Source organism: Enhydra lutris, unplaced genomic scaffold (genome assembly GCF_002288905.1).
Source record: "Enhydra lutris kenyoni isolate GAN:26980312 unplaced genomic scaffold, ASM228890v2 scaffoldscaffold38, whole genome shotgun sequence".
Taxonomy (NCBI): Eukaryota; Metazoa; Chordata; class Mammalia; order Carnivora; family Mustelidae; genus Enhydra; species Enhydra lutris.
The window spans coordinates 11,239,345-11,266,029 of NW_019154122.1; the positions used below are offsets into that span (position 1 = coordinate 11,239,345).

General features: G+C 57.5%; 1 protein-coding gene across 1 annotated transcript; it reads right to left on the bottom strand.

Moving 5' to 3' along the window:
• Positions 1–400: 400 nt before the first annotated feature.
• On the bottom strand, positions 401–26,685 carry LOC111154620 (procollagen-lysine,2-oxoglutarate 5-dioxygenase 1). The gene is made up of 19 exons (XM_022514340.1): positions 26,558–26,685; positions 17,794–17,885; positions 16,566–16,699; positions 16,074–16,237; positions 14,950–15,062; positions 14,402–14,465; positions 12,707–12,804; positions 11,718–11,819; positions 10,995–11,126; positions 9,429–9,550; positions 8,307–8,411; positions 7,748–7,873; positions 7,335–7,476; positions 6,375–6,488; positions 5,717–5,782; positions 5,108–5,212; positions 3,420–3,566; positions 2,568–2,693; positions 401–1,261 (listed from the first exon to the last, which is right to left on the bottom strand). Exons 1-19 carry the CDS (start codon positions 26,631–26,633, stop codon positions 1,106–1,108), a joined length of 2,184 nt encoding a protein of 727 aa, XP_022370048.1. The 5' UTR covers positions 26,634–26,685; the 3' UTR covers positions 401–1,105.

A 26,685-nucleotide genomic window follows, 5' to 3' on the forward strand; every position in this document is an offset into this window, starting at 1 on the left:
CACCTGATGGAGAAGGGAGATGTTGGCCCTCATGATTAATGAACACCCCGAAATGTTATCAGCGCTATAGGCAGAGTCTGTCCCAGGAATGCTGGGGGCCACCAGGAGCTCTGTGTTCTCCGAGATTCCTGTTTGGCGGGAAGGGTGGTCAGAAAAGGCTTCAGGGAGGAGGGAACACTTGCAGATCTTGAGAGATGAAGAAGGAAGCCCCAGCAGCCCATGCCCGGCTCGCAGGCAAGGCTTTCTGGAACACACAGACGATTCAGGGATCACAAACCACCGTATTTGGGAAACACAAGCCACCAAGTCTGCTGACACGGCCTTTCTGGCCAGCCAGGGGGCTCTTAGATATTCTCCCTACAGACACTCCCCCTAAGACGCCCACACTCACCCACACAAGCATCTCCCATTCTGTGGTGTGAATGACCTTTAATAGAAACTCTCCTGTTTCTGACCATCCATCCCTCCCTCCGGAGGTGTCCAGGACAGGGTGACGTGCTGCTGTGTGTGGGCATCTCACTCCCCCCCCGCCACCCCTACGTCGAGGACGAAGCTGTGGCATCGACACCTTTCCCGTCTCCCAGGAGATTTTCTGAGTCATCGTCTCCAGGGAACGAGGCTCTGCTCCCAGGATAGGAGCGGATGAGGAAGGGGCTTCAGCAGTCCGAAGGGGCAGGGAAGGGTCTTGAATCTGATCTGAGTCTCTGTGTCTGCCCGGAAGCTTGGAGCAGACGTCCTGGGGCTGTCTTCTCGCCCCTAGAGCCTCTCTGGGCAGCTGGCTAAGTCCTTGCTCTGCTCAAGTCCAGGCCACAGAAGAAGCCGAGGAAGAGGACTGGGTTTTTTCAGGAAACCAGGAGGGAAAAGGACAAGTTGCTACAAAGCAATGAACACGAACAGTGTCTCCCTGGGCTGGTCTGGAGTCCCAGGAACGCCCCAGCTGAGGAGGTGGGCTCTGCCTCTGGCTCGTGGCCGAGTCTGTCCGACGGTGGCTCCAAGAGCAATGGAGGTCAAGAGCCTGGAGGCCGGGACCCCGAGGCCCCAGAGTGCTGCTGGGCAGTGGTTGTTGGCAAAGAGGAAGAGGTCCGAGGCGGCCTGGCCTGGCCGATTAGGGATCCACGAAGGACACGGCAATGTAGCGGGTGCCCCTGGTGGTGGGGAGCCCCTCGTGGTAGTGCGTGAGTCGCCCGGGGTGCATGAGGGTCCAGCCCTTCCGTGGGGCTCGGATGGAGCAGTTGTAACGCAGGAAGCGACAACCCCCACCCTAGAAGTCGGGAAGCGTCAGAGGAGGCTGGGTCCTTCCCCCACCCCCACGCTGGATTCTCCCTGCGGCACCCCTACGCAGCCGCCTGGGACACCTTGTGGAGTCACGGCCACAGCTGCCTGAGGAAGACACTCAGCCAAGACAGAGGGAGCCAGACCCCCTGCCTGGAAGTCAGGCAGCCCTGGCCTAATGCCAGATACGTGCTTGCTTAACCAACTTTCTGCCCCACCCAAGCCTCAGTTTCCCCTTTTGGGAAATGGGTATTAACCTCACAGGGTCATGAGAGTTCAGTGAGACAAGTTAAAGCTTAGGAACAGCGGTCTCAACTGCCGCACTGTGGACGTTTGGGGCCAGAAAAACATTTTTTTTTAAATCGGGCCAAAAAAACACGTGACATAAGCTTTACCAACGTAAACATTCTGAAGCGTGCGGTTCGGTGGTACTAAGTCCACGCGTACTGCTGTGCAACCTTCACCACCAGGGGCGAGGGCACTCTCCCTTAATGGGGGGCTGTCCCGGGCGCCCCAGCCTCTACTTGCCGTCAGCACCACCGCCACAATTGTGACAACCAAGAGTGTCTTCAGATATTGCCAATGTCCCCGGGGACTGAGGGGCTGGGGGACAAAACTGTCCCCCAGGAGAACCCCTGTTTACATGGTAAACTCTCAAGAAAATGAGAGGTGTTTGTATGGGTAACCTCAGCCCAGGACTGAGTCCCTGAAACACTCTGACACAGCAGCTTAAGGCATGAGTGAAGGAATGAATGAATGGCCCCCAGCTGATCACACCCAGAGGCCTCCTGTGGGGCCTTGAGGCCCCCAGAACTGTCCCCTCTCCACCCCCCATCCTCCTGGTTTCCCCAGCTCTCCTCCAGCCACAGGCCTGAGCCCCACACCCGGGCTGACCCCATCCCTCCCCAAGGAGCCTTCTTACTCCCAAGGATGGAAATTCTACATTCTGCATCACCGACGGCTCTCAGGCCTTGAGTGCTTACTGGGTGTCCATGGAAGCTCTCCCCTGGATGAGCTCATGGAATTCTCACAGCATTTCTACGGAGGAAGCCCCACGTTTCCCCATCTAAGATGCGGGGAAACGGAGAGCCTAAGACACATGCCTGAGGCCACGGAGCTGGCGAGTACGGAGCAGGCAGGGCCCCAGGTCCGCGCAGGTTGACCTCCGACTCCTGTGCCCCTGCTCTGCTCCTTCCCTACAGCACGGAGGCCTTCTCTTTCTCTCCGGTTCTCCAGCCCCGGGTCCCCTGGGCCCTGCCACCGAGCCCTCCTCCACCACCCTGTAAGCTGCCCACCTCGTAATCCACGCCGACCCGGTTCAGGGCGATGTTGATGGTGAAGGTGGAGGCGTCGTGGTGCGGCATGAGTGAGGGCTGCTCATCCGGCTTGTAGCGCACGACAAAGGCCAGGTCGAACTGCGCCTGTGTCGAGGGAAAGAGAACTGGCTGGAGAGGGGCTGACCGAGAGCAGAAGAGGCCGGGCTGCACAGAAGGGACCCCTCATCCGGTCTCGGGGGACACTGGCTCCCAGCGGGCAGGTCTGTTTCACACAGTGCTCCCCAGAGCCCGGCCCAGGGAAGGTTCTTGGTAAAAATGTGCTGAGGGAGGAAAGGACAGAAGGAAGGGAAGGGAAGGCAAGGGAGAAGGGAGAGGGAGGAGAGGAGGGGAAGGAAGCAGGGCAGAAGGAGTGAATCAAATTCTTGCAAGCCTTCGTGGCAACTAGGCAGGCTGCCAATTTCTTGCGGGCAGGGCCCAGGCAGTGGGAGCAGGTGTCTGGAGGAAAGCGTGTGCACAAGACTGTGAGAGAGGGAGGGAAGGAGGGCAAAAGCCACAGGGGTGGTCAACAGATTCTCGGTGGGAAGGTGGGAGAGGAATGGGTGCCCTGGCTTGCCAGCAGAGGCGTCACAGAGGAATTTAAGGACATGGAGGAGGGGGTCCTAGGGGTGAGGTCAGAGGTCAGAGGCAAGGTGGGCTGGCCCTACCCTGGATCCTTCCAGAGGCCCCCTGACCCCAACCATGGGAGGAGACAGCACTCCCACCTGGAGACCAAATGCTCAGGCTTCTCCCGCAAGCTGGGGCTGCTCTCTCTCCTCCCCCCAAGCCAGTCCAGCCCTGCCCCCATCCCGGCCACCTCCCCGGGGCGCCCACCCTGGTGTAGTAGCCGGGGTAGAGCTTCTCCGTCATGGGGGCGATGTACTCCACCAGGAACTTGTGCCACTCCCGCTCAAAGTTGATCTGGTTCATGTGGATGTCGATGGTCGGCACGTTCTCGTAGCCGCCCTGGATGCGGTTATCCTGGAAATGACCGAGGGGAGCCTGGTTAGCGGATACCAGAGGTGGCCGCCTGGTGTGCGGGCTGTCTGACCCCCACTCCGGCCTGTGAGCGCGATGGGAAAAGGTCAGGGTACAGGGCCAAGGGAGGGGGCTCTGCAAAGAGAACGGAGGTCACTAGTCTGTGGGCTGACTGTGGGTTAATCAACAAGGGAGGATGTTTAAAAGGAGAATTTGAAGACAGAGACTGTCCTGCCGGCTGGAGGAAGCAGGGCCATGAATTCTGCCCCAGGAGCTCAGAGTAGGACCTCGAGCCTCAGAGGAGACCCCAGTCCTGGCTGACATCTCGACGGCAGCCTCGCGAGACCCTGGGCGGAGGACCCGGCTAAACCACCGGGGACTCCCAACCACAGAAACCCGTGGAGGATTCCTGGGTGTTGTCTGAAGCCACGAGGCTCTGTAGAGATTTGTGACACCACAGAGGAAACCAGTGCAGAGGGCCCGGGTTAGCTCGGGCACTGGAGTCCCAGCTCTGACCTGGTCCCTGGAGCACGAGGGCCAGCCAGACCCCAGAAAGCCTGGACTATCCCAGTTACTACTGGCTTTCAGAGTTTAGCTCAGCCACTGAAGCATGTGGCTTAGGCTGAGAACCGGAACCACAGGGTGGTCCAGCTGCCAGGTCAAAGGTTAGTCAGAGCCGTACAGGCCCAGAGGGTCACGTGCCTTTAAAAGTGCTCCCTAGGGACACCTGGGTGGCTCAGTCCCTTAAGCATCTGCCTTCAGCTCAGGTCATGATCCCAGGGTCCTCGGTCAGGCTCCCTGCTCAGCAGAGCTTGCTTCTCCCTCTGCCTGCTACTCCCCCTGCTGGTGCGTGCTCTCTCGCTTCGTCAAATAAATAAATAAAATCTTAAAAATAAATAAAAGTGCTCCCTGAACTTGGGGCTCCTGGGTGGCTCAGTCAGTTGAGTGTCCAACTTGATTTCGGTTCAGGTCATGATCTCAGGGTCACGGGATCGAACCCTGCATCAGGCTCCATGCCAAGCATGGAGTGGAGCCTACTTAAGGGTCTCTCTCTCCCTCTCCTTCTGCCATCCCTTCCCCTCCCTTAAATAAAAAATGTTCCCTGAACTTTCCAAGATGAGTACAGGTACCGGATTCCTCCTCTGGGGAACGCACAGCCTCTCGGCCTGACATGCCACTTGCTTCTGCTGTCTGGCGAACGTGGCACTCATGTTCCTAATTCCTCCTCATCCCACTCTTGCTCAGTCCTCTCCCATGACTCACCCAAGCTGGGGAAGGAAGCTACGTCATTCTAATAACGAACCAGAAACTGGAAATCTAGCAATTCCAGATTAAGACGGCTCCAGGTCACCACGGCTTGCGGTCATGGCAGCATGGGCACCCACACTCCACCCCATTTCTCAACGTTCCCCTACTCTTAAGTGCCAGAACCACCCTTCTGAAGAGCCAGAGAGGGTGGCTGGCTCGCCAGGGCAAGAGCCCAGAGGGCAGGTGTTGGCGGAGGGGCGGCCCTCCGGCACCCCCAGCCCAGGCACCGCACCCACCTTGTTATCTCCCAGAGACCACTGGCCGTAGTGCTCCATCTCCTCCACCAGCTCGTCACAGGCCGCCTCCGTGAAGATGGGGAACCAGTAGACGTCTGGGCAAGGCTGGGGAGGGCAAGGACTCAGTGATAGGGGTCTAGAGGGGCCCCGCTGCACCTTCCCCTGCCCCCACAGGCAAGGACCCTCATGCAGCCCAGGCCCTTCCTCACGCCCTGTCTGCCAGCTGCTAAGGGGGGAAGGAAGCAGAGCTTAGTGCTCGCCCTTCTCAGCCGGGGTCACAGAGCTCCTGGTGCAGGGCCAGGAAAGGAACGTGCACAGTTTCTCGCTACTGGCCCCTGGTCCCTAGCTGAGACCACATTTGGGGACGTTTTTTCTCTTTCTCACCTGGGCCAGAGGAGAAACTCAAGGTTCCCAAGGCCCCTGCAGACTCCAGCTGGGAAGGGCCAACAGAAGGAAGGGCCATCCTATGACCTACTCCATCGCCCAAACATTGCTGGGGCCCAGAAACGTGCCTGGGGCAGCTAGTTTCCTCCCTCTGCCCTTCCTCCCTCTCAGCAGGTGCAGGGTGGAGATCCAGGACCTTTGTTCCCAGAGGTGCCCAGTCCTTACCGTCTCTACCAGCTTCCCCGCCAGGGCCTTGGTGTAGTTCTCGTGGATGTACTTCTCTTTCCAGTCCTGGGGGGGTGGGGAGCAGGGGCAGCTGGGATCCTCAGGGCCTGGCCTGGGCCAGCTGGGGCTCACCCCTTGCCCAACTCCAGGGGACGCTGCAAGAGGCGGTTCCTCCCCCCAGGCCCCCTGCAATGTGGGTGAATGTGTGCCCGCAGGAGCTGGTGTCTGCACGTGTACCTACATGCATGTGCAGGTGTGCGTGTCTGTGCGTGTACCCACGTCAGCCACAAGCTCGCAACGCCTAGGAATGTTGTCAGCACTTTCTCCTCCTCTGATCTTCACAACACCCTCAGAAGTGAGTGAGGCTGGGGTAGTATACCCATTTTAGAGCTAAGAGAACCGAGGCCCCAAAGACAGAGAGGCTCAAGGGATGGATGGTCCACCGACAACGGAGGCCTGACTCCTGATCCTTCCTCCTCCACTAGGTGGCGCTGCTGCTCAAGAGCCCTCCCACGTCCTAACCAGTCCCTGGGGTGGAGGAAAGCTGGTGCCCCACGGGGTCCACAGCCTTTCTCAGGCTAAGCAGGAGCATCCCCCCCCAGCAGGCTCACGGGGGTCCCTTCTTCTCCCTCCCCTGCCCGTCCAGCTAGGGCCTCACCTCGGGGTTGCTGAACACCTCCCAGAGGTCGTTGTGAAGGTGGCTGGTCTGGTAGTTGTCCAGGGAGAGCAGGTGGCCAAAGGTGTGCCGGTTGGTCAGGAACATGAACACATCCTGGGGAGAACAGGCCGGATGGAAGAGACACCCCCACCCCACAGTCCCATGCACGGCCCAGGAGAGGCTCAGTGGCAGCCTCCTCTGCCTGTTAAGTTGGAGATGAGGGAACCAAGTGCGGGTCACCTCATCTCATCTCCCCAGCACCCAGCCCAGGCCTGACACGGGATACAATCAAGGAGGGCTTCCTGGAGGACCGAATGGGAATGAAAGGATGAATGTATGAAAGCAAAGGATGGTGTCTGCTCCTGACGTTTTGGGCATGGGGAAAAAACATCATTATGCTGTCACTTTTTAAAAAAATAACCACATTGGGGCGCCTGGGTGGCTCAGTGGGTTAAAGCCTCTGCCTTCGGCTCAGGTCATGATCCCAGAGTCCTGGGATCGAGCCCCACATCGGGCTCTCTGTTCGTCAGGGAGCCTGCTTCCTCCTCTCTCTCTCTGCCTGCCTCTCTGCCTACTTGTGATCTCTGTCAAATAAATAAATAAAATCTTTAAAAAAAATAAAATAAAAAATAAAAAAATAAATAAATAACCACAAAAACATCCTGGGTGGGGCACGGGGGTGGGGGGGAGGGTGTCTCTCAGGCACACTACTTGGGTATATTTAGGTGGAAGTTTAGGGGTTTTTTTGGCTCTGTTGAAAATGTACATAAAACAGAGGGGTGCGGAAACTGGGTCCACTGAAGTGATCCCCATGGACCCCAAGGACCAGCCCTCATGCCTGCTGCTCCAAGTGCCCCCCACCAGGCCCTGGCATCTCAGAAACTCCAGGGCATAAGGTAGCAGACACAGACCACCTTCTCCATCAACAGGGCCTCCTCTGAGTGCCCAGCCCAGGCCGACCTGCTGACGGATATTGGCACAGAAGGCCATGTCGGGGTCCAGCTTCCTGTGGTGGAACAGGTCTGTCTGCTGCAGCTCAGCCCGCAGGGCACTGCCCTTGATCAGGTAGATGTTTGAGATGTATGGCACGTTCCAGACGCCACTAAGGGTGAGAGAAGAAGATGGAAGCTGGCCGCAGGCTGGTCACAGGCTGGGGGCCAGGGGCCCAGGACAAGGGGGAAGTCACAGGCTGGAGGGCACAGCAGTGCTGATTTGGGCACACGGGCCCAGGATAATTGTCAGGAATTCCGTGTGTCTGACTGCAGTCTTCCTTGCTTTGGGTCCAGCAGGAATTTGAGGGCAACAAGGACAGGACTGTGGTGGGGGGGTCATGGACAGACGGATGGGGGGGTTCTCATCCCACAGGTACTCACACACGCCGGCCCTGCACAATGTCCACATAGTCCTCGGAGCGGGCGTAGTAGCCGTCCGCACTCAGCGCGCCCCAGAAGTTTGACCACAGCCTCCCATGGCGGGTCATCAAGGGGGCGATGACGTTCCTGAGAAAGAGAGCACCTCAGCGGGGTTCTCCTGGCCCACTGGGAGTCCAGGGCAGATCTAACTGGATGTGGAGAAGGACAGGGCGAGGGCCTTTCAACCTGCAAGCACCCCCTGGGGCAGGGCCAAGAGCAGGGGGGTGGGAGGGTGGGGGGTGGGTGGGTGGGGGTTGGCCCAGCTGGGGCCCCCACCCCCTCCAACAGGACAGCCAGGGGCAGAGGGAGGGAGGGGCGGTGTGGTTTGTAGCACGGAGGAGGGAACATTCTGGAGCAAGACGAGGGTGCCAGGCTGGGACAGGCCCAGGGTAGGAGGCGAGGCCGAGGTGAAGGCGGAGAAGGCAGGACGGCGGGGTGGGCCCGGAGCGGGAGCAGGATCGGGGAGCTCGGAGGGCCTGGTGCCGACTGCCAAGGCCCACCCGCAGCCTCCCTTGCTCACTTGTTCTGCTCGATCAGCAGGCGCAAGGTTTTCGGCTCAGTCAGAGCCACGTCGGCGTCCACACTGAAGTAATAGGTGCAGCTCCGGTCCTGCCGGCACAGGTCCCTGCGAGTTGGGGACCCGGGGTCAGCGAGGTTGAGGCTCAGGCGCCAGGGTCCCAGAGAGCCCCGCAGCCGGGCTCTCCAGGCCTGTCCCCATCCATGGCCGCAGGGAACCAGCCACCGGTATTTAAAGGGGTCGGGCCAGCCCCGGTGCAGGCTCGGACCCAGACCCCGGGCAGCCAGACTCTCAAGGCGAGAGCTCGCTCAGCACCCAGAGCTCACTCAGCAACTGGTATCAGGTGCCCTAAAAATGCTTGTACTGGAGAGAGCATGGCCCCCAGCTTCCTACACTATCCAGGGCCAGGGGGTACACTGGTCCTGCCCTTCCGAAGTGCGACTTGGTGACCTGGCCCGAAAGCCTTATGAACGTATGTTCTTTTCATTTATCTGGCCCCAGGGCTCAGCAGACTGGAGTCCACGATCCAAATCCAGCGCCTGCCTGGTATGGCACAGCTCGTGAGCTAAGGACTGTTTCGCAGTTTTAAATGGTTGGGGGAAAAAGATTTCTAAAAGTGATGTAAAAACCATATGAAATTCAAATTTCAGGGTCCATAGAGAAAACTCTATGGGCGCGCAGTCACGCCCAGCAGGCTACAGCCACAGGGCCGAAGCATGCGGATTCACTACCTAGTCCTTTCCGGGAAAGCTCACCAGCCACGGTCAACAGATGACTTGTTTGTTCGCTCGAACGATTGGGGAAAAACCATAGATGGTCTCTGTCAGCTTATTTATCTACTTCTGGCCCTTTGGTTCTTCCTCTTTTTTCAGATTTCCTTCCTGCACCCAAAGGACACTGCTCGGCCCCACCCAGGAGCCCCCAGGTGGTCAGGGCAGAGACCATTTCCCCATTTGACAGACAAGGACCCTGAGGCCCAGAGAGGGGCAGGAACTTGCCAGAGAGCACACACAGGCTTCCGAACGCCTGTCTCCTGGCCCTGATGCTCCTCACACCATGCCCCCCACCCTCCCACCCCCACTACCGTCAGCAGAGACAACTGTGATGCTCTGGTCCCCAACTCACGCGCCCATGTTCCTGGCGTCGGCGTTGGCCATCCGAACCTCAGGGCCCACCAGTTTCACGGACGGGTACTTGCCGCCATGCTCTGCCAGGAACTGCTCCACTTGAACCTTGTGGTGTGGTTCCTGGGGTGGGGGATGGGAGGGAGAGGATGGGGACACAGGTTCCACCCCGCCCCCCCAGGACCACAGCACCCTCTGCGACTACAGGCCACTCCTCTTCGTTCCCGGCACACTCTTGCTGGCCATTGGCTTTCCTACCACCAGACCTTCGCCCATGCCAGGCCTTATGCCTGGAGTGCCGTTCCCCAGCCATCCTTGACCATCCTCCCCTGACCAGGCCAGGCCCACTGGCCTCTTAAGAGCCTCTGTCACTAGGACAGCACCCCTGTTCCCACAGGCCCCATATCCAGAGTCATTTTTTCTGGTCTGGAGTACAGCCCAGGGATCTGCTTCATTGCAAAACACTCCAGGTGATCCTTGGACCACCTTGGAAAAACAACAGTCCACACCAGGGGCCCCTTGCCTGGGAAAGCAGAAAGAACAGGACGTTTAGAACCAAACCCAGGATTCAGAGTGCAGCCGAGCTCTGCTACCGTCAGCTGTGTGACCTTGGGCCAGGTACCTCTCCTGTCTCAGTGCTCATTTCCTCCCTTGTGAAATGGAAGGGCGATTGTGCCCTTCTCGCAGGGTCACTGTCAGGAGTCGACAAGTCAGACAGGGCACACAGAAGGGCCCAGAGACGGCCTGTGACGACTGTCTTCTTCCACACCAAGTCACAAAGTCGGAATTCATGGCTGTCCTGTTTCATGTCTCCAGGGAAGCTGGGAGCCTCCCACGGGCCGGGTCCACACCCTCCTCCTCTTTCCATGGGGCACAGCTGAATGAACGTCTGTGGCCCAGGCAGACCCAAGCATGGGGCCACAGGGCCCTGGGCATGGGGTGCAGACTGTCAGAGCTGAGAGGTCTCAGAAAGCGCTGACACTAGGTGGGGCAGCTGAGAGGACATTTAAGACAAGGAGCCTTGACAACAGGGAGGACCGGAGAGTGTATCCGGTGTCCCAGTTATGGAGACTGGGATAAGCAAAAGCAGAGCTGGGACCTGATCCAGCTAAGAAGAAGAGGAGAGGGAGGGAGCTGGGAATACTGAGCCCGGGCCTGCTCCCCACAAAGCAGCAGGCCTCAGAGCTCTCCCCAATTCCCCAGAAGGTATGCAGGGCAGAAGAACCCATCTGTCACCGAATCATATCAGGAGGACCTGAATGAGGCAGGGAGAGAAACCAGGCCAACGTTGACAGCTAGTGTGTGCCTCCCCCGTGGCAACGGCCTCTGCGTCCCACGTGCCCACCTGTGGAACCCCTGCAGCAAATCCACGTGGTCAGCACACTTCTATCCCGATTTGAGAGATGAGAAAACTGAACACAGAGAGGTTGAGGACTGTACCCAAGGTCACACCTGTACCCAGCCGGGCCGCCTCCATCTGGCCCAGATGCTGCTGCTGCAGCTAGTCCCAGAGATGTCCAAGGCCACCCCGTGAGGTAGGCCTGTACGCCAGCCACCTGCTACTCACGTGGTTGTGGATGAAAAGCCGCATCTGTTTCCGGGGGTAGTGGAGGCGGAGAAGCCGCTGGAAGAACAGGGATAGGAAGGGCGTGGGCTGTTCGATGAACATGCCGACCAGGACCGTGGGCAGAGCTTCATCCTGCATTGGGCGGGGGGGGGGGGGGAGTGTGAAGGGCTGGCAATGTCCAGCCACCGGGCCACGGCTGAGCCCCTACGGTGGCCCAAGGGACCCAGGGCCCGAGGCAGAGGTGTGCAGACTTAGCAGGAAAGGGGACCTGGGCCAGGCCGCTCCAAGCAGCCACGTGCAGGCAGGCAGAGGCAGGGCCCAGCGGGGAAGCAGAAGGGAGCAGGAGGAGAAAGTCCCAGCCGGGCAGAGTTTGCCTCGACTTGGACCCAGGACCAGCTGATGGCCTGCTGTCAGAGGGCTTGGCTGGCATGGGTTTGAAGTGAGCTATAAATGAGGAGTGAGGTCCGTAAGATGAGAGGGGGCGCTGTAGGAGAGGAATCGGGCGAAGGAACCAGAACTTTGGCATGGCTGGGGGTGGGGTATGAGCTGGAGCCGTAAGTAATCTGAGAAGGCTTCCAGGAGGAGGTGCCTGGGGGAAGAGGAAGATGGAACCCCAGACGGGAAGGTGATCCTTTCACCTCCCACCAAAGACAACAGCCTCTTCCAGAATCACTTATCCTCCCCATCCAAGGAGACTGAGCCCCTTAGGCCTGGCAGCCGTACCCCAATCCCCCTGAGGCTTCGCAGGCCCTCATCACACACGGCGCAGCCTGTCTCGAAGGTCCAGAAGCGTGGGATGTAGTTGCCCAGGTAGTTCAGCTGCAGCTGTGGGGAAACGTGGGGTCTGAGACGTGGGGTCCGGGGCCCGGCCCACCCATCTGTACCTACTGAGTCACATGTCCCTCAGCCCCTGGGGTACCTGCACCCCAGCCCTCTAAGGGGGCAGGAATGTGACTTTACTTGGGGCAGGTTTTGGAGAGAATGTTCCGTCCCCCTGGAGATCACCAAAGCTGCTCCGAGGACAGAGTGGGGCTTGGCATGCTGCCACGCCTCATCTCTGGATCTGCCAGGAGCGTGTAAAGTGCAGATCGCTGGCCGCCCCCCACGCCAGAGAGTCCCACTGAGCAGCTCTGGGGTGGGGTCAGGAAATCTGTTTTCACACTCGCCCCAGTCTCTCCTGGCCACGTGACTCTGACACACTGGGGGGAGGGGAGGGGGCCAAGGACCACACTTAAAGCAATTTGCTGTGAGCCAGGGCTGGCTCCCCAGGGCCCATGAGGTCTGGCTCTCACCCCAGCCGCTTCTGAGCCCCAAGAGCACAGGAACCAGTCTGTCCCACTCATGACTGACTCTGCCTTATGTTCTGGTGCAGACACTCTGTAAATGTTTATTGCCTGAAGAAACAAGTCTGCCCTGGGAGGACGGGGTACGGATGACTCAGGTGGCCCAGCTGAGGCCCTGATGGGGACAGTGACCTCTTCTGTGTCTTGTGGTTGAGCAGGGATAAACATCACTGACCACCACAGCAAGAAGACAAGGCACCACGCTGAATTCAGACGTGAGGACAGAAGTAGTGACGTGGCAACAGGGCCCCGGGGTTGGGGGGGAGGTGGCCCTGACCCCAAGGAGAAGCCATGGGATCATGGTGAAAACAGACTCGGGCCTCTGGCCCCTCTCTTGCTCTCTACCCACGGGCTGCGGCCTCCCCCTACCTTGGTGGGCCCATTGCCGTGAATCAGGACTGGGAGGGTGTCGTAGGCAAGGTTTCTCGCTCTCACATGGCCCATCTCGAACTTGAGCACGACCTCATCTAGGGGTCAGAAAGCACAGACACATCCAGCGTCAGGCCCAGAGGCTAAGCTCAAATCCTGGCTCCCGCCCAGGGCATGTTCCAGGCCACCAACACCACCTCTTTGAGCCTCGAGTTTCCTTGTCTGTGAAATGGGGTTAAGAATGGGAGGAGTCCATGCTGGGCAAGCACTTAGCACCCTGCCGGGCACATGGAGTCCATAGCAACCCCCAGAATTTACTGTAATGACTTCTTGGAGCCGGAGGTAGGGAGGGGACAAAGCAAAGACCTGAGACATCCCAGCTCCAGCTCCAGCTCAGAGAAAAGGCCCCAGGACAGGGCCTGGGGGTGTGCAGAGCAGCACTGAGAATACACCAGCCCAAAAGGAAGCCCTGGGCAGGGTGGGGGACAGATCCTGTCCTGGTGGAGAGGATTCCTCCGGCAGGGTCCTAACCCCTTTGCTCTGACCCCGTTAGACAGCAGGAGGAAGCTGCCTGTCTGGTAGTTATAAATGCAGAGGGGCCGTCATCAGAGGCCTGTTAGACACCAGGGAGGGAGGCCCTCTGTGTGGGTGATCACGTGAGGGGGACCCTCTGTGCAAGCTCTTGGCTTCCCCAAAAGATGTTCTGGACCCGGCTTCTTAATGCAGGTCCACGCACTCCCAGAAGCCACAGACAAAAGGGTGTGGCTGTGTCTGCACCTTCCCGAGAAAGGAGTCATAGTATTGACTGGGTTCTCAAAAACCAAGATTCCATTTACCCTGTAAAATCACCAATTAGTGGGGCACCTGGGTGGCTCAGTGGGGTTAAAGCCTCTGCCTTCAGCTCAGGTCGTGATCCCAGGGTCCTGGGATCGAGCCCCATGTTGGGCTCTCTGCTCAGCGGGGACCCTGCTTCCCCCCCCCCCTCTGCCTGCCTCTCTGCCTGCTTGTGATCTCTGTCTGTCAAATAAATAAATAAAATCTTTTTAAAAAATCATCAATTAGCTATTGGGTCTAACTATTCCTTTCTAAAGACAGGAAAATGAGGCCTAAGGGTGTGCGTGTGTGTGTGAGAGAGAGAGAGAGAGAGAGACTTGCCCGAGGTCACCCAGGAAGACAGGCAAAGGACTGTTGTCACCAGCCACGGATTTTGGGCCAGCCCCGGGGGGTTTCTGGTTTTAAGGACCAGGCAGCCTCTCTGCTTCCCAAGTCACCTATCACCTCCTGTCAGCTCGGTCCCTGTGCGTGCCCAGGAAGCCTTCGCCTGGGAGGGGGAAGGGCAGGGAAAGAGGGGAGCCCGCTTACCTGTAAGAACCAGGGCCCCAGGACAGGGGGCAGGTACCCACGGTGTGCATTGCCCAGCTGCTCCCAGGCTGAGCGGCTGTCCCCTGCCCAGGTGTCCCGCAGGCTCTCACACTGACTTCTTGGTCCTCTTTTCTCCACCCCTAGAGACCCACAGCTCTGCCCCAGGGCATCCAGGTGGCCTCTGGGGACCTCAGGACAGGGCAGGTGACCTCCCAGCACAATGGCCACAGAAGAACCAGCCCATCCTCCTTGTTGGGCTCAGGCCCTGCCTAGAATCTTTACCTCCTTCCTAACATCCCTCTCAGGATCCCCCTCCCCGTGGAGGCTGCTCACCCAGGGCTCCATCCAGGTTCTGGAAGATACGGCAGCGGTGGTCCAGGGTGATGTTGATCCGTTCCTGCAGGAAAGAGGAGACCAGGCTGCAACAGGGACAGGCCCTGGTGGGGGATAGGGCCCCATCATGCCCAGTGTGGGGAGCCTGCCTCCTACTTCTGCCACTTGCTCTCCCCAACACCCACTCTGCCCTGTCACACTGGTGCAGCTGGCCACCCTAGGATCTACTGGTCCAGTGGCTCTACTCGCAGACAACCAGGGACTTTCTGAGTCAGAAGGCATCTAAGGAAAATAGCTAATCTGAGTACAACCACGAGGATGACAACAAATTGCTTATTTTTTGCTTTACTGTCATTTGCTAAGTACTATAAATACATTAATTTAATTCACACAACATCCTTACGGGAAAGTACCACCATCACTACATTTTACAGATTTAAAAAATATAGCACAGAGAGGTTGGATGACTTGCCTAAGGTCACACAGCTAGTAACTGCCTACGCTGGCATTCAAACCCCAGGAGCCTGGCCCCGCACACCGGCCCTTACCCTCTTCTCTGGGTCCAAGAAGATCTTGGTGTAAAAGAGCTGGTCGCTGTCACTGTCCTGGCCTTCCCACTCGGCCACCAGTTTGCTGAGGTTGGGGGCATAACCGATGAAGCCTGCGGGTTGGTGGGGGACATGCAGAGACAGACACTTAGCTTCCGGCCTCCAAGTCAGGAGCCTCTTCCCAGCACCCATTTTCATTCACCTCCCCCTCCTTCACCTTCTCTTAGAAGCCCTCCTGGATTGAGTGGAGGTAGCGTCTCCAGGCTGAAAGCACCCTGCTAACCAATGCCACTTGGTGACAAGTTCCCACTGAGCTCACGGAGAAAGATCACGGGTGCCCACTGACCTGCACCAGCTCAGGTGCTGGGCACCACACAGGTAGGTGGAGAATGAATGGATCAGACCAGGAGTCCGTGGAGAGCAGAGCTGGTGGGGCAGATACTAGGAGCTGCTTTTCTAGTTATCTGGGAAACTTGGCCCAGAGAAGGGCAGAGGCTGGGCCAAGGTCACACAGCGCATGGCGGCTTAGAGGAAAAAGCCCACACAGCTTCTTGGCCACAGTGCAGATTGGTAAGGATGGAAGAGAAGGGGGAGAAGGGGACAGACAGGTAGAAGGAGAACACCGCCAGCCCTGGCCAGGACCAGGCCGTCTAGATGGTGCTAACTCTCCCAGCCAATGGGGAAACATGGCTGCCGGTGGGGGGGGACCCTCTTCTGAGGCTAAAATACAGATTTTATTCCCCATGCAGCAAGAAGCCATTGACGTGTGTGGATTTGTGTTGCTGGTTGGAGAATGGTCTGGAAGGGGTGAGGGGAGAGGCTGGCGGAGCAGGGAGACCACCGCAAATGGCCCGGAGCCAAGTGAGGCGGGGACAGTGCGGGTGGACGGGAGGGTGCAGCTGAGAGGTCTTTCAGAGTGGGAGGGGCATGACTGGTCCCCCAGACTGAGGGGCGGGGGAGGAGCCAAGGGGGAATATTTAGGGGTGACTGCGGTTTTGCCCTGTGCAGAAGGGTGGCTGTCCACGAGATGAGGCCGATGGCAGGGGGGCCACCCTGACGGCAGCGGAGGGACCCCTCCGGAGCCCGCCCAGCCCCGTCACGCTCTCTGCACCCGGGCTCCTCACCTCCAGAGCCCAGGAACCTCTTGCCGTCGGACACGGCTGGGTACTTGGCCTCCAGCCTGCGGTCTGGGTAGATGAGCTCCTCGGCTGAAAAGACCACCTGACTCCTGGCCTGCCGGAACTTCTTCAGGAGCTCTCGAGGCCCCGAGGCAAACACCACATCATAGCTGTGGCCAGAGCCAGGGGAGGCAGGAGCAGGACAGAGGTGAGCAGGGGCTCATGAGGATACCTCCTCCCACGTCACCCCTGGGATATCGATCTGCCCTATTGTCTCCGGCCTGGCCTGCAGGGTTTCTGCCTCCCCTGGGCAGACCCCCTTGCCCATCTTCTCACCACCAATGGAAATGGTCTTTTCTGGGCTCAGGGATCCCATAAAACTACAGGCAACCTTAGCTAGAGTGATCCCCCCCTCTCCCTTATCCTGCAAGGGCCTCATTCTAGAATATTCCATCTCTCTGCTGAGGGGCCCTCCCCAGGAGGCCCCCTGCCATCTACCTGTCTGTGAAGAGAATGACCAGGTTCTCCTTGTCTGCATGCTTCTCCAGGGCTTTCTTCAGCAGCCGAACCTTCAGCCCTCCGCCAGCCGATGACCCCTTCTCCCCACTCCAGTCCTCCCCCAGGCCCAACGCCTGTAGAGAAAGGCCCCTTAACATGGGCTTTTGGAGAAGAACTATTTTGCCAGCCAAAATTCCACCCCCACCGGGACAGTGACCATCTTTGCCTGTGTCTGCCCAGGACCTCCTCCTTCACCCATAGGGAAACCATTCTACAATGTATGTGAGGCTGACTGGCCTTGGGGGGAGTCATGTGACCACATCTGACCAATCAGAGTGTTCCATCTTTCCCAGGACCATGGGTTTCAGCACGTGACCTAAGCATGGCCTCAGAGTCTTCCCTGGGACTGTTCTGTTCAAACTAAGGAAAATCTGTCTAGTTCTGCTCAGGTTGAGAAGCGGGGCATGTGGGTCTGTGGCTGGTGGTCACCATGCCACCCTGCAGAGAAAACATGTCTGCTAATGAAGACCAACAGGACCTAGAGATGGAAAGACGAAGCCCTTACCATGCAGCTTGAACCCCTAGATCCAACTATGCCTGAAGCAACCCTCTGCTTCAACCTCATTCATGTGAACTAATCCATTTTCTTTCTGGCTTAATGCCACTAGATTGCAAGCTGTATAGGCAGTACCATGGTCTGCCTTGCCCACCATCTGATCCCCAGTGCCTACCACTGTGCCTGACAGAAGGAAACACTTGACACACTCTGCTGAATAGAGGAATATCTATCTTCCTGCAGGGCTAAGCCCCACACACTGCACACAGAGGACACCAAGGGGACTGGGCATCGGCCTTTCTTTAGAGCAGCATTTGCACAGGTGCAGTCTCCAGACTATGGGCCATCCCAAAATCACCTGGGGGGGGGCGCTGGTGGAAATGCTGGTTCCAAGGCCCTGCCTTCTAAACCAGCCACACACACCCACTCCTAGCGTGAGCTCGGCCACATACTCCTGTCTCACTTCCCCCACTCTCCCACCTCCGGCACCTCCCACCCTTTGACTATGTTCTCCCCCTCCTGCTCTTCCTAACTCGTCCTCATCTTAAGTGCTTCCAGAAGCCTTCCCTGTGGCCCCCATCTGTTTGGGAAGGGCAAAAGCCCAGCTCCTAGACTCTCCCACCACCCCCCTGGCTGTCCTGCCCCCTCCGCCCTGCCCGGAGAGCCTCTCACCTGGATCTTGTAGTTGAAGAACTGACCCGAGCGCTTGAAGCGCCGGAACCCCTCCGTCTCCCTCGTGGCCACCGTCAGGACTAACAGGTTGTCTAGGGACAGAGAAGGGCATGATGAACGGCACTGGAGAAGGAGGGGCGACAGGCAGGAGTAGATCCTTGTCCCCAGATGTGGCAAATCCCGGCAGGATGTGTCCTCGTGTCCACCCATTATAGACAAGGGCCCAAGGCCCAAGTAGGAAGGACATGTTGAAGGTCAGCACTCAGGTCTCCCGATTCTCCTCCTGAGTTCCATCCCCCTGGGAACTGAGCAACATGACAGGAGGTGTCCAGAGCACAGGTGTCTGCACCTTGCACTGTGGGGCTGGGTCTTCCTGGATTTAGGGGGCTCTGGCCTTGCTCAGGGGTGGAGGCAAAGATTCACCCTGAATGCTGGACACCAGGAGGACCTCTCTGGTCAGCGCTGGCCAGATGCCCAGGCATGGCCACCGCTCTCCATGCCTGTGCCCAGGGCACACACTGTTCGTCTAACCCAACAGTCTTTCTTGCTGAACTTCACTCGGCCACCACTGGAGAAGCTATGAGTGGACCCTGAGTGTGAAGTGATTCAAAATCCCTAGCTTTTGAGGCACCTGGGTGGCTCAGTCAATTAAGCATCTGCCTCTGGTCCTGAGATCAAGCCCTGTGTCAGGCTCCCTGCTCAGTGGGGAGTCTGCTTCTCCCTCTCCCTCTGTCTGCCACTCCCCTGCTCATTCTCTCACTCTCTCAAATAAATAAAATCTTTAAAAGAAAGAAAAAGAGGAAAAGAAAGAACGGAATCCTTAGCTCTGACCACACTAGCTGTAGTACCTTTTTAACAAGAGACCTCTTTTGGGCTCTGTAGTGTGGCTTCACCTTTGCAATGGAACCTGCTGGAAACAACACCCCAGACAGCATCTCGAGGAGCCCTGGGAAAGTCCCTTCCAGATCACAGTCTGAAGCTGGGTTATCTAAGGAACAAAGGCTCCAGAGCTGGCCTGCCTGGTCAGAATCCAAGCTTTGCTCCTTACCAGTCCTGTGACCTTAAACAAGTCCTTAATTTTTCAGGGCCCCATTTTCCCCTTTGTAAAACAGGGACGATAATAGTACAGTAGGAGCATCTAGCTGGCTCGATCGGTCAGCAGAGCAAATGACTCTTGATATTGGGGTTACGAGCTCAAGCCCTGTGTAGGGCATAGAGACTATTTAAAAACAAAACCTAACAGTACAGCAGTCCCCCCTTTATCCGTGAGAGATGCAGTCCAAGACCCCCAGTGGATGCCTGAAACCACAGAGAGTGCCAGACCCCATATATACTGTGTGTTTTCCTGAATGTCCCGATCTAGGATACAGTTTAAATTGTAAGTCAGGCACAGTAAGAGATTAGCAACATAAAACAGAACAATAACAATATAGTGTAATAAACACTCTATCAATGTGACCTCTCTCTCAAATGACCTTACTGCACTGAGCTCCCCTCTCTTGTGATGGCGTGAGATATAAAAACCCTACATGACGAGGGGCACCCGGGTGGCTCAGTCCGTTAAGTGTCTGCGTTAGGGTTAGATCATGATCTCGGGGTCCTGGGATCGAGCCCAGCACTGGGCTCCCTGTTCAGCAGGGAGCCTGCTTCTCCCTCTCCTTCTGCCTCTCCCCCAGCTTGTGCTCGCTCTCTCAAAAAACCAACCAACCAACCAACCAACCATACTACAGGACAAGAGAAGAGAAGATGAAGTGTAGCTCTGTGACACAGTCAGGCTAGTACTGACAGGTCCTCAGAAGGAGGATCATCTGCTCGCCCACGGATAACTGAGACCCCTGTACCTACTTCAAGGACTGATCAGGGAGAGGAAAACACCTTGCTCTGGCATTCAAGGTCCTCCCTGATAGGCCCAGTGACATACTCATTCCCTCCACTGAGACGGCCCTCTCCCAGCCGGGGCTCTCACCTTACTGGCTCTTCCCCTTCTGCCCCAGGTCCCCCTCTCACTCTACCCTTTCCCTAATCTTCCTCCAGGTCCCAGGGCCAGTGACAGTGACACCCCTTTCCTGCCACCACCTCTATGAAGCCTTCTCAGATTTCTCCTGACCTTTCCTGCCCTTAGAGGTAGGACCCCCACACCCCTCCTTCGTAGCACTCATTACTGGTTCCCTGAGGTCCAGGACATAATGCTTTTCTGGGTGAAGAGACCCAGCAGGTGGCCAGGCCAACACAGGCCAGTAAGGCCTTCCTGTGCACCCGGGCTCTGTGAAAGCAAGAGGAGCCCGGGCTCAGAGAACAAAGGGGTCCCGCCGGGCGGAGCTGGCTGAGCTGGCAGAGCCGGGCAGGCTGCTGGCCCCAGAGCAGGGGACGGCCCAGCAGTTTGGGTAGGAATCCACTGGAAGTGGCCCCAAGGATCTGGGGAGGGAGGGGTGGATTCACTAGGCAGGTGTGGAGAGGGGAGGCCTCCCCACCTGACCACGGGGACCAGGAAAGCAGGGTGCTGCTCCCACTGGAGGAAAGTCTCCCCCAATTCTGGCTTGGATGGTTAAGTGAGGAGAGGCGAGTTGCCAGCTCTGAGGCCCTCCTGTCCTTGGCAGGGGCTGCTGGGGACAGGAAGTGTCACATTTCATGGATGGAAAAAGCCAGCGTGTGTGTCTGTGTAAGGTGCTGGATGGGGGCTCCCGCAGTCAGGCTGCAGGGAGAGGGCAGAGGGGATGTGGTGGACATCTTGAGGCTCCTTTTCTGAGTTCCCTCTACCAAATCGTGGTACCAGATGGCTAACCTTTACCGAACACCTTCGGCTTGGTTCTAAGCCCTTTATTGGTCCTAACCCCCTCCTCCTGGTGAGCAGCTTGCCCAAGGGAGCCAGGAAGTGGTAACACCAGTATGTGGACACAGAAGCCTGGACCCAGAGTCCCCCTTAATCCCTGCACACACTGCCCAGGCCCGGGACAGTGACCAGCTCTCTGTCTCTCCATCTGTAGAAACCCTCACTGTGGTGGAGGAGAGCGCCCCAGGCCGTGCCAGACAGCCCCCTCCAACCCAACAACTCAGTTTGCCTCTTCTGTTTTCCTGGGTGCTGCCATGTGTCCCCCAGAACCTTCACAAATCTAGTGCCTTCCTCCCTGGCCGAGGACGCGACCAGGTCACCCAGTTCAGAGGTCCCAAGCCTGCCTGCACAGCAGAATCACAAGAGATGCTGTGAACTCGACTCCTGGGCCCCAGAACCAGAGGGCTGAGATGCGCCCAGAAGTCCAGATTTATCCTACATCTCCTGGGTGATTTCCGAGTCAGCCACATGTGGAAACCTCTGATCCAGCCCATCTCCTGGTCCTCACTCTGGGCCTGAGGGTGAGTCACAGCAAGAGAACTCCAGGAAGGTCCCTCCTCCAAGGGACCCTGGCATCACCTCTCAGCACCGCCCACCCCCCATGAAAGCTGCCTCATGAACTGAGACTTTGCTCCATTCCCTTGTCCCGCCTGCACAGCTCACTCCTCCTCCTAAAGAGGCCTTAGCCCTCCCATCAGCAGTGTAAGAGGGTTCCCCTCTCTCCACATCCTCTCCAACATCTGCTATTTCTTGTCTTGTCCGTTTTTGCCATCCTAACTGGTGTAAGGTGGTACCCCAGTGTGGTTTTGATTTGAATTTCCCTGATGGCTAATGATGTTGAACATTTTTTCATGTGTCTGTTAACCATTCGTATGTCTTCTCTGGAGAAATGTCTGTTCATGTCTTCTGCCCATTTTCTGACTTGATTATTTGTTTTTCAAGTGTTGAGTTTGAGAAATTCTTTATAGATTTTGGATATCAGCCCTTTGTAGTGTCATTTGCAAATATCTTCTTCCATTCCATAGGTTGTCTTTGTTTTGTTGACTGTTTCTTTGGAAAACAGTGTGGATGTTCCTCAAAAAAGTTAAAACTAAAGCTACCCTATCACCCAGCAATTGCACTACTGGGTATTTACTCCAAAGATACAGATGTAGTGAAAAGAAGGGCCATATGCACCCCAATGTTTATAGTAGCATTGGCCACGATAGCCAAACTGTGGAAGAGCTGAGATGCCCTTCTACAGACGAATGGATAAAGATATGGTCCATATACACAATGGAATATTACTCAGCCATCAGAAAGGAGGAATACTCAACATTTGCATCAACATGGATGGGACTGGAGGAGATTATGCTGAGTGAAATAAATCAGAGAAAGACAATTATCATATGGTGTCACTTACTTGTGGAACATAAGGAGTAGCATGGAGGACATTAGGAACAGGAAGGGAAAAATGAAGGGGGTGAAATCAGAGCGGAAGATGAACTATGAGACTGTGGACTCTGGGAAACAAACTGAGGGTTTTGGTGGAGAGGGATGGGTGAGCCCAGTGATGGGCATTAAGGAGGGCATGAATCTCACGGAGCACTGGGTGTTATCCGCAAACAATGAATCATGGAACACTGCATCAAAACGAATGACGTACTGGGCGGTGACTAACATAGCATGGTAAAAAATATTAAAAAGAGGGGTGCCTGGGTGGCTCAGTGGGTTAAGGCCTCTGCCTTCGGCTCGGGTCATGATCCCAGGGTCCTGGGATCGAGCCCCACATTGGGCTCTCTGCTCAGCGGGAGCCTGCTTCCCCCTCTCTCTCTGCCTGCCTTTCTGCCTACTTGTGATCTCTCTCGCTCTGTTAAATAAATAAATAAAAGAAAAGAAAAGAAAAAAGAAAAAAAAAGAGGCCGTAGTCCTTCCTCCATGAAGCCCTCCATCATTTCCTCCCCTTATCTGGTGCGCCCTTGGCGTGCCCAGCAGGTGAGACACCAGTACAAACCTGTCCCTTCTCCCTTTGCTGGGCCAGACTCACGTCTTCATCTCCTTGGCCTCCCGCCCCCTCCCCGTGGCTGGGACTGAGTGTGAGTCTGGATGTCTGGTGTGCACTGTCTGGCCTTAGGGAGCACGTTGGGAAGGTGATTCTAGAAAGCACAGCCATCAGCTGAGCCCTTAGGAGACATCACGCGCTACACGAAGTGTGCTGCGTTCACTATCACCTTAACTATCGACATTCCATGTGGCGGGCGGCACTTCTATTCCCCCCTGTGCCTGTGAGGAAACTGAGGCACAGAGAGACGAAATACCCCTTCAGAGGTTACAGAGGCTTGAAGTGAGAGGCGAATGAGCTGGAATTCCAAAGGCCCGTGTTCTCGGCCTCACCGTTTTCCTGGCCGACATTCTGGAATGCTGCGGACCGAATCCAGCACGTCTAGCCGCCCTCGCTCAGGCATCCCTAGTGTGGCCGGACACTCAGCTCCTGTCCTGCGGCGGGCATCCACCCAGTGCACAGGGCACACCACGGGGCGACACTGAGGAGGGTCCAGTTCCAAGCACCAGGCCCGGCCCCCCTGCATTCTGGCTGATCCGGCCTGGGGCTCGAGCCCGGGTCTGTGTGAGGCCTGACGCCCAGGCTCCAGGCCTGCTTCCCTGGACAGACAAGCTGTGGCTCCAGGATCAGCAGAGGTGAGCAGGAGGGAGCAGGGCAGAGTCGCCGACAGGTTGCTGGGTGAGTAACTTAGCCTCTCTGAGCCTGTCTCCTCATCTGTAATACGGGGTCCTAGCAACCCCAGTACCCTCCTCCAGAGACCTGCCTGAGGACTGAAAGAGCTAATGTCTGTGAAGTGCGTGGCACAGGACCTGCCCATGGGGGCCACACAGGTTCTTGTCATAGGGACCCTCCCCGGAAAGAAGGCCAGCTGCTGCCCTCGGGGTCCCAGACCCAGAAAAGCTGTCTTCCTTCCAGAGGGCAAGAATGATGGGGAGAGGCTGTGCCCAGGGCCCTGCGGGGGTGGGGTTTAGGAAGACACCTCTCTGGGGTCCAAAGATGAGGCTGAGAACCCAGGCCTGGGTCGCTTTGCTACAGCTGATGCCCTCTCCTCCCCAAGAGGGGCCAGCCCACGCAAGGCAGAGGAAGGCTCTCCAGGCACCATCGGGAAGCCGGGTCTGCTCTCTGGGGCACGGAAATGAATGAAGCTCCTCCCCCATCCTCCGGGCTCACCCCAGGCTTGAACAGAAGCCATAAAGCAGGTGTGGCAGAACGTCAGGAGATGGGGATTCCCAGTGCCCAGGAGCCAAGTGTGATTCTCCTGGGTCTGGTGCCCCACTCGTGTCAGTCCCCTGAGGTCTCCTCAGACACTCCCCCGCCAACACACACACACACACACACACACACACACACACACACACACAGCTGGGCCTGCCTGACTCCTGGGATTTTTCCATTCCCTGCATGGAACAGTATGACCCACAACCCCCACCCATGCCCTATTGACCTCCTGGAGTCTCAGAACTGCAGCCACCAGGCTCCAGAGGGTCCTTCCCTCTCCATGGCCAAACCCAGGCCCTCAGGGCAGGCAGGGAACAGTAATCAGCCAGAAGCCTCGACAAGAGGGAGAAAGGACCAGGGGGCATCTGGACTCTCTCCTGCTCCCAACTCTATGAAAATTTGCCTGTTTGGATGTTGCTTTGCTGACAGCCTTTTTCTGTCCCCCACAGTGGACTAGGGACACGCCCCCACACCCCGCATAGGTCAATGTCCCCTTTCCCAAGCGCAGGGCATTCTGGAAGAGGAGGATTGTATCTCCCCCTTAAGATTGGGCATCTACTGAGGAGAGGAGCTCTGAGTCCTCCCCTAAAAGTGGGAGCTCCCTAAAGTGAAAACTCCATCTTCCTCTCCATGTGCCAAATCCATGTGTGTTTGGGTACGGGGTGGACAAGCCGCCAGAAGCACAATTCCCGAACCTGCCCCACTCCTCCCCAAGAGGCATCAGCCCACACTCCTCAGCAGCTGCCCCATCCCGGCCCAACTAGGGGACGGAGGAGCTGGCCTCTCTGGCAGCTGCTGGAGCGTCCCTGCCTCCGGACCCCTGTCAGTGGGCCTGCAGGACAAACTACCCTCCCACTCTGTCCTAGCCAGCAGGCTAAAGTTGAACAGATTCCTCCAGACAGCATCTCCAGGCAACAGGGGTCACGAGCAGTGGGTTTGAATCCCAATGAACGGCTCTACCTCCAACCACCTACAGCAACCGGAGACCAGGTATTTAACCTTTTGGGGCCTCAGTCTTGCTATCCGCAAAACGGGGATAATGATTCCTTACTTATCAGAAGGGTCTGAATGGAGTAGGAGAAGCAAAGGGCCTCAACTTGACAGTGGCTTGATATTAGCTCCATGTCTGGTCACCCCTTACTTCTTGTCCATCAATCTACTATCTACTTAGTATCTGCCGGGTGCTCTACCTGGACCACCTCAACGACACACGGGATCCTGCCCTCTCAGTGGCGGCTACCTTCCATGAACTCTGTCCCCTCCCATCACCTGCTGCTGGGGTCAGGGAACCTGAAGCCCCGTCACTGATTACGTCCCTCTGACTCTGGGGGCTTCGCTGGGGGCAGCGGGAGTTTTCTCTCTTGGAATGGTCTGGGGGTGGACAGAGCACACATCGGCAGAAGCAAGGCAAAGAGAGGCCTGGGATACCAAGGCTATTCTAGGGCTCCAGTCTCCTGACCAGTGAGTAAACCCAGGCCACAGTACTTTTGCACACACCACCAGCCCAGCACTGTGCTCAGCACCTGCCTCACTGGATTTTTTTTTTTTTTTTTTACCTGATTCACTACCCTGCTGGGATACTCCAGAAAAGCAGGCAGTACTGGGTCCAAGAAAAAAAAAGGCCTGTATAGGCCAGGCATAGAGCTGAACCCTCACCAGCAGGCCTCATCCCATACAATCCTGGCTAGAGCACTAGGACTCGGGTACCACTCCCCCCGGTTTGCAGGCTAGAACACCAAGCTTCATGGAAATTGGTCACCATGGGCTTTACCACTGGGAGATGCGTGGCCTTGGGCACAACCTGGCACAAAGAACGTACTCAGAAATGGCAGTTCCCACCCCGTCCCTGGTGAGGGTCTAACACAACACCATCCTGCCCCCTCCGGCTCCTCTCAGAGGTTCAGCAGGCAACCCTGGAGGTGACTGGGGGAGGGGTGGGGTGGACAGGGGCACCCACTCAGAACAGTGGAGCACACTCTGAAATCCAATCTGCTTTGGGGATGGAGAAGGAACATGACATGCGGAGCCCAGCAGATCCCGAACCAACCATTCCAAGGCCGAACAACCCTAGGCAGTCAGTGCACCTGTCTGAGCCTTTTCCTGCCCTGCTACCTGGAGGGAGTAAGACCCACCCCGCAGGGGTAATGCAGACCACAGGGGCCCCAGACAGAAGTGCACATGCCTCTGCCATGGGGGACCCCATGCCATCCCCACCCCCATAGCTGGGATGCCTAGAGGCTCCCACGGAACCAGACACCCCTGAGAGTCAATCCTGGTTCCAAGGCCCCCACGTTGTGTGATCTTGGGCAAGTGAACGGACTCTGGAGCCTTAGTTTGCCCAGCTGGAAAAGGGGGATAAAAGCAGAGCACACGGGAGGTGGAGATCACCCGTCAAGGCTGCCTGGCCCATACACAGTAGCCACTGTCATTACTACTGAGACAGCTCTTATTACTTGACCCTCTCCATGCCCCTCCCCTCCTGGCCACACGACGCGGGAGCCGCAGCCCCAACAGGGGAAGTGATTCGTCCAAGCGGCCAGCGAGTCAGTGGCCAAGGGACCGGAACCCGGATCTCCTCGGAAGCCCAGGCCTCCCGTGCAGACCGGCTGCCCCCAGACCAGTCCCCCCACCCCCAGGCCCCCGGCCCCCGGCCCCGGCCAGGCCCGCGCCCTCACCCTCCGGCTTCGCGTCGCCCTTCGCTTCGGCCAGGAGCAGCCAGGCCAGCGGGGCCAAGAGCAGCAGCAGCCGCATGGCCGGGGTCTGGGGACGTCCGGCCGGCCCGGCGGCGCTCGCAGGCTGGAAC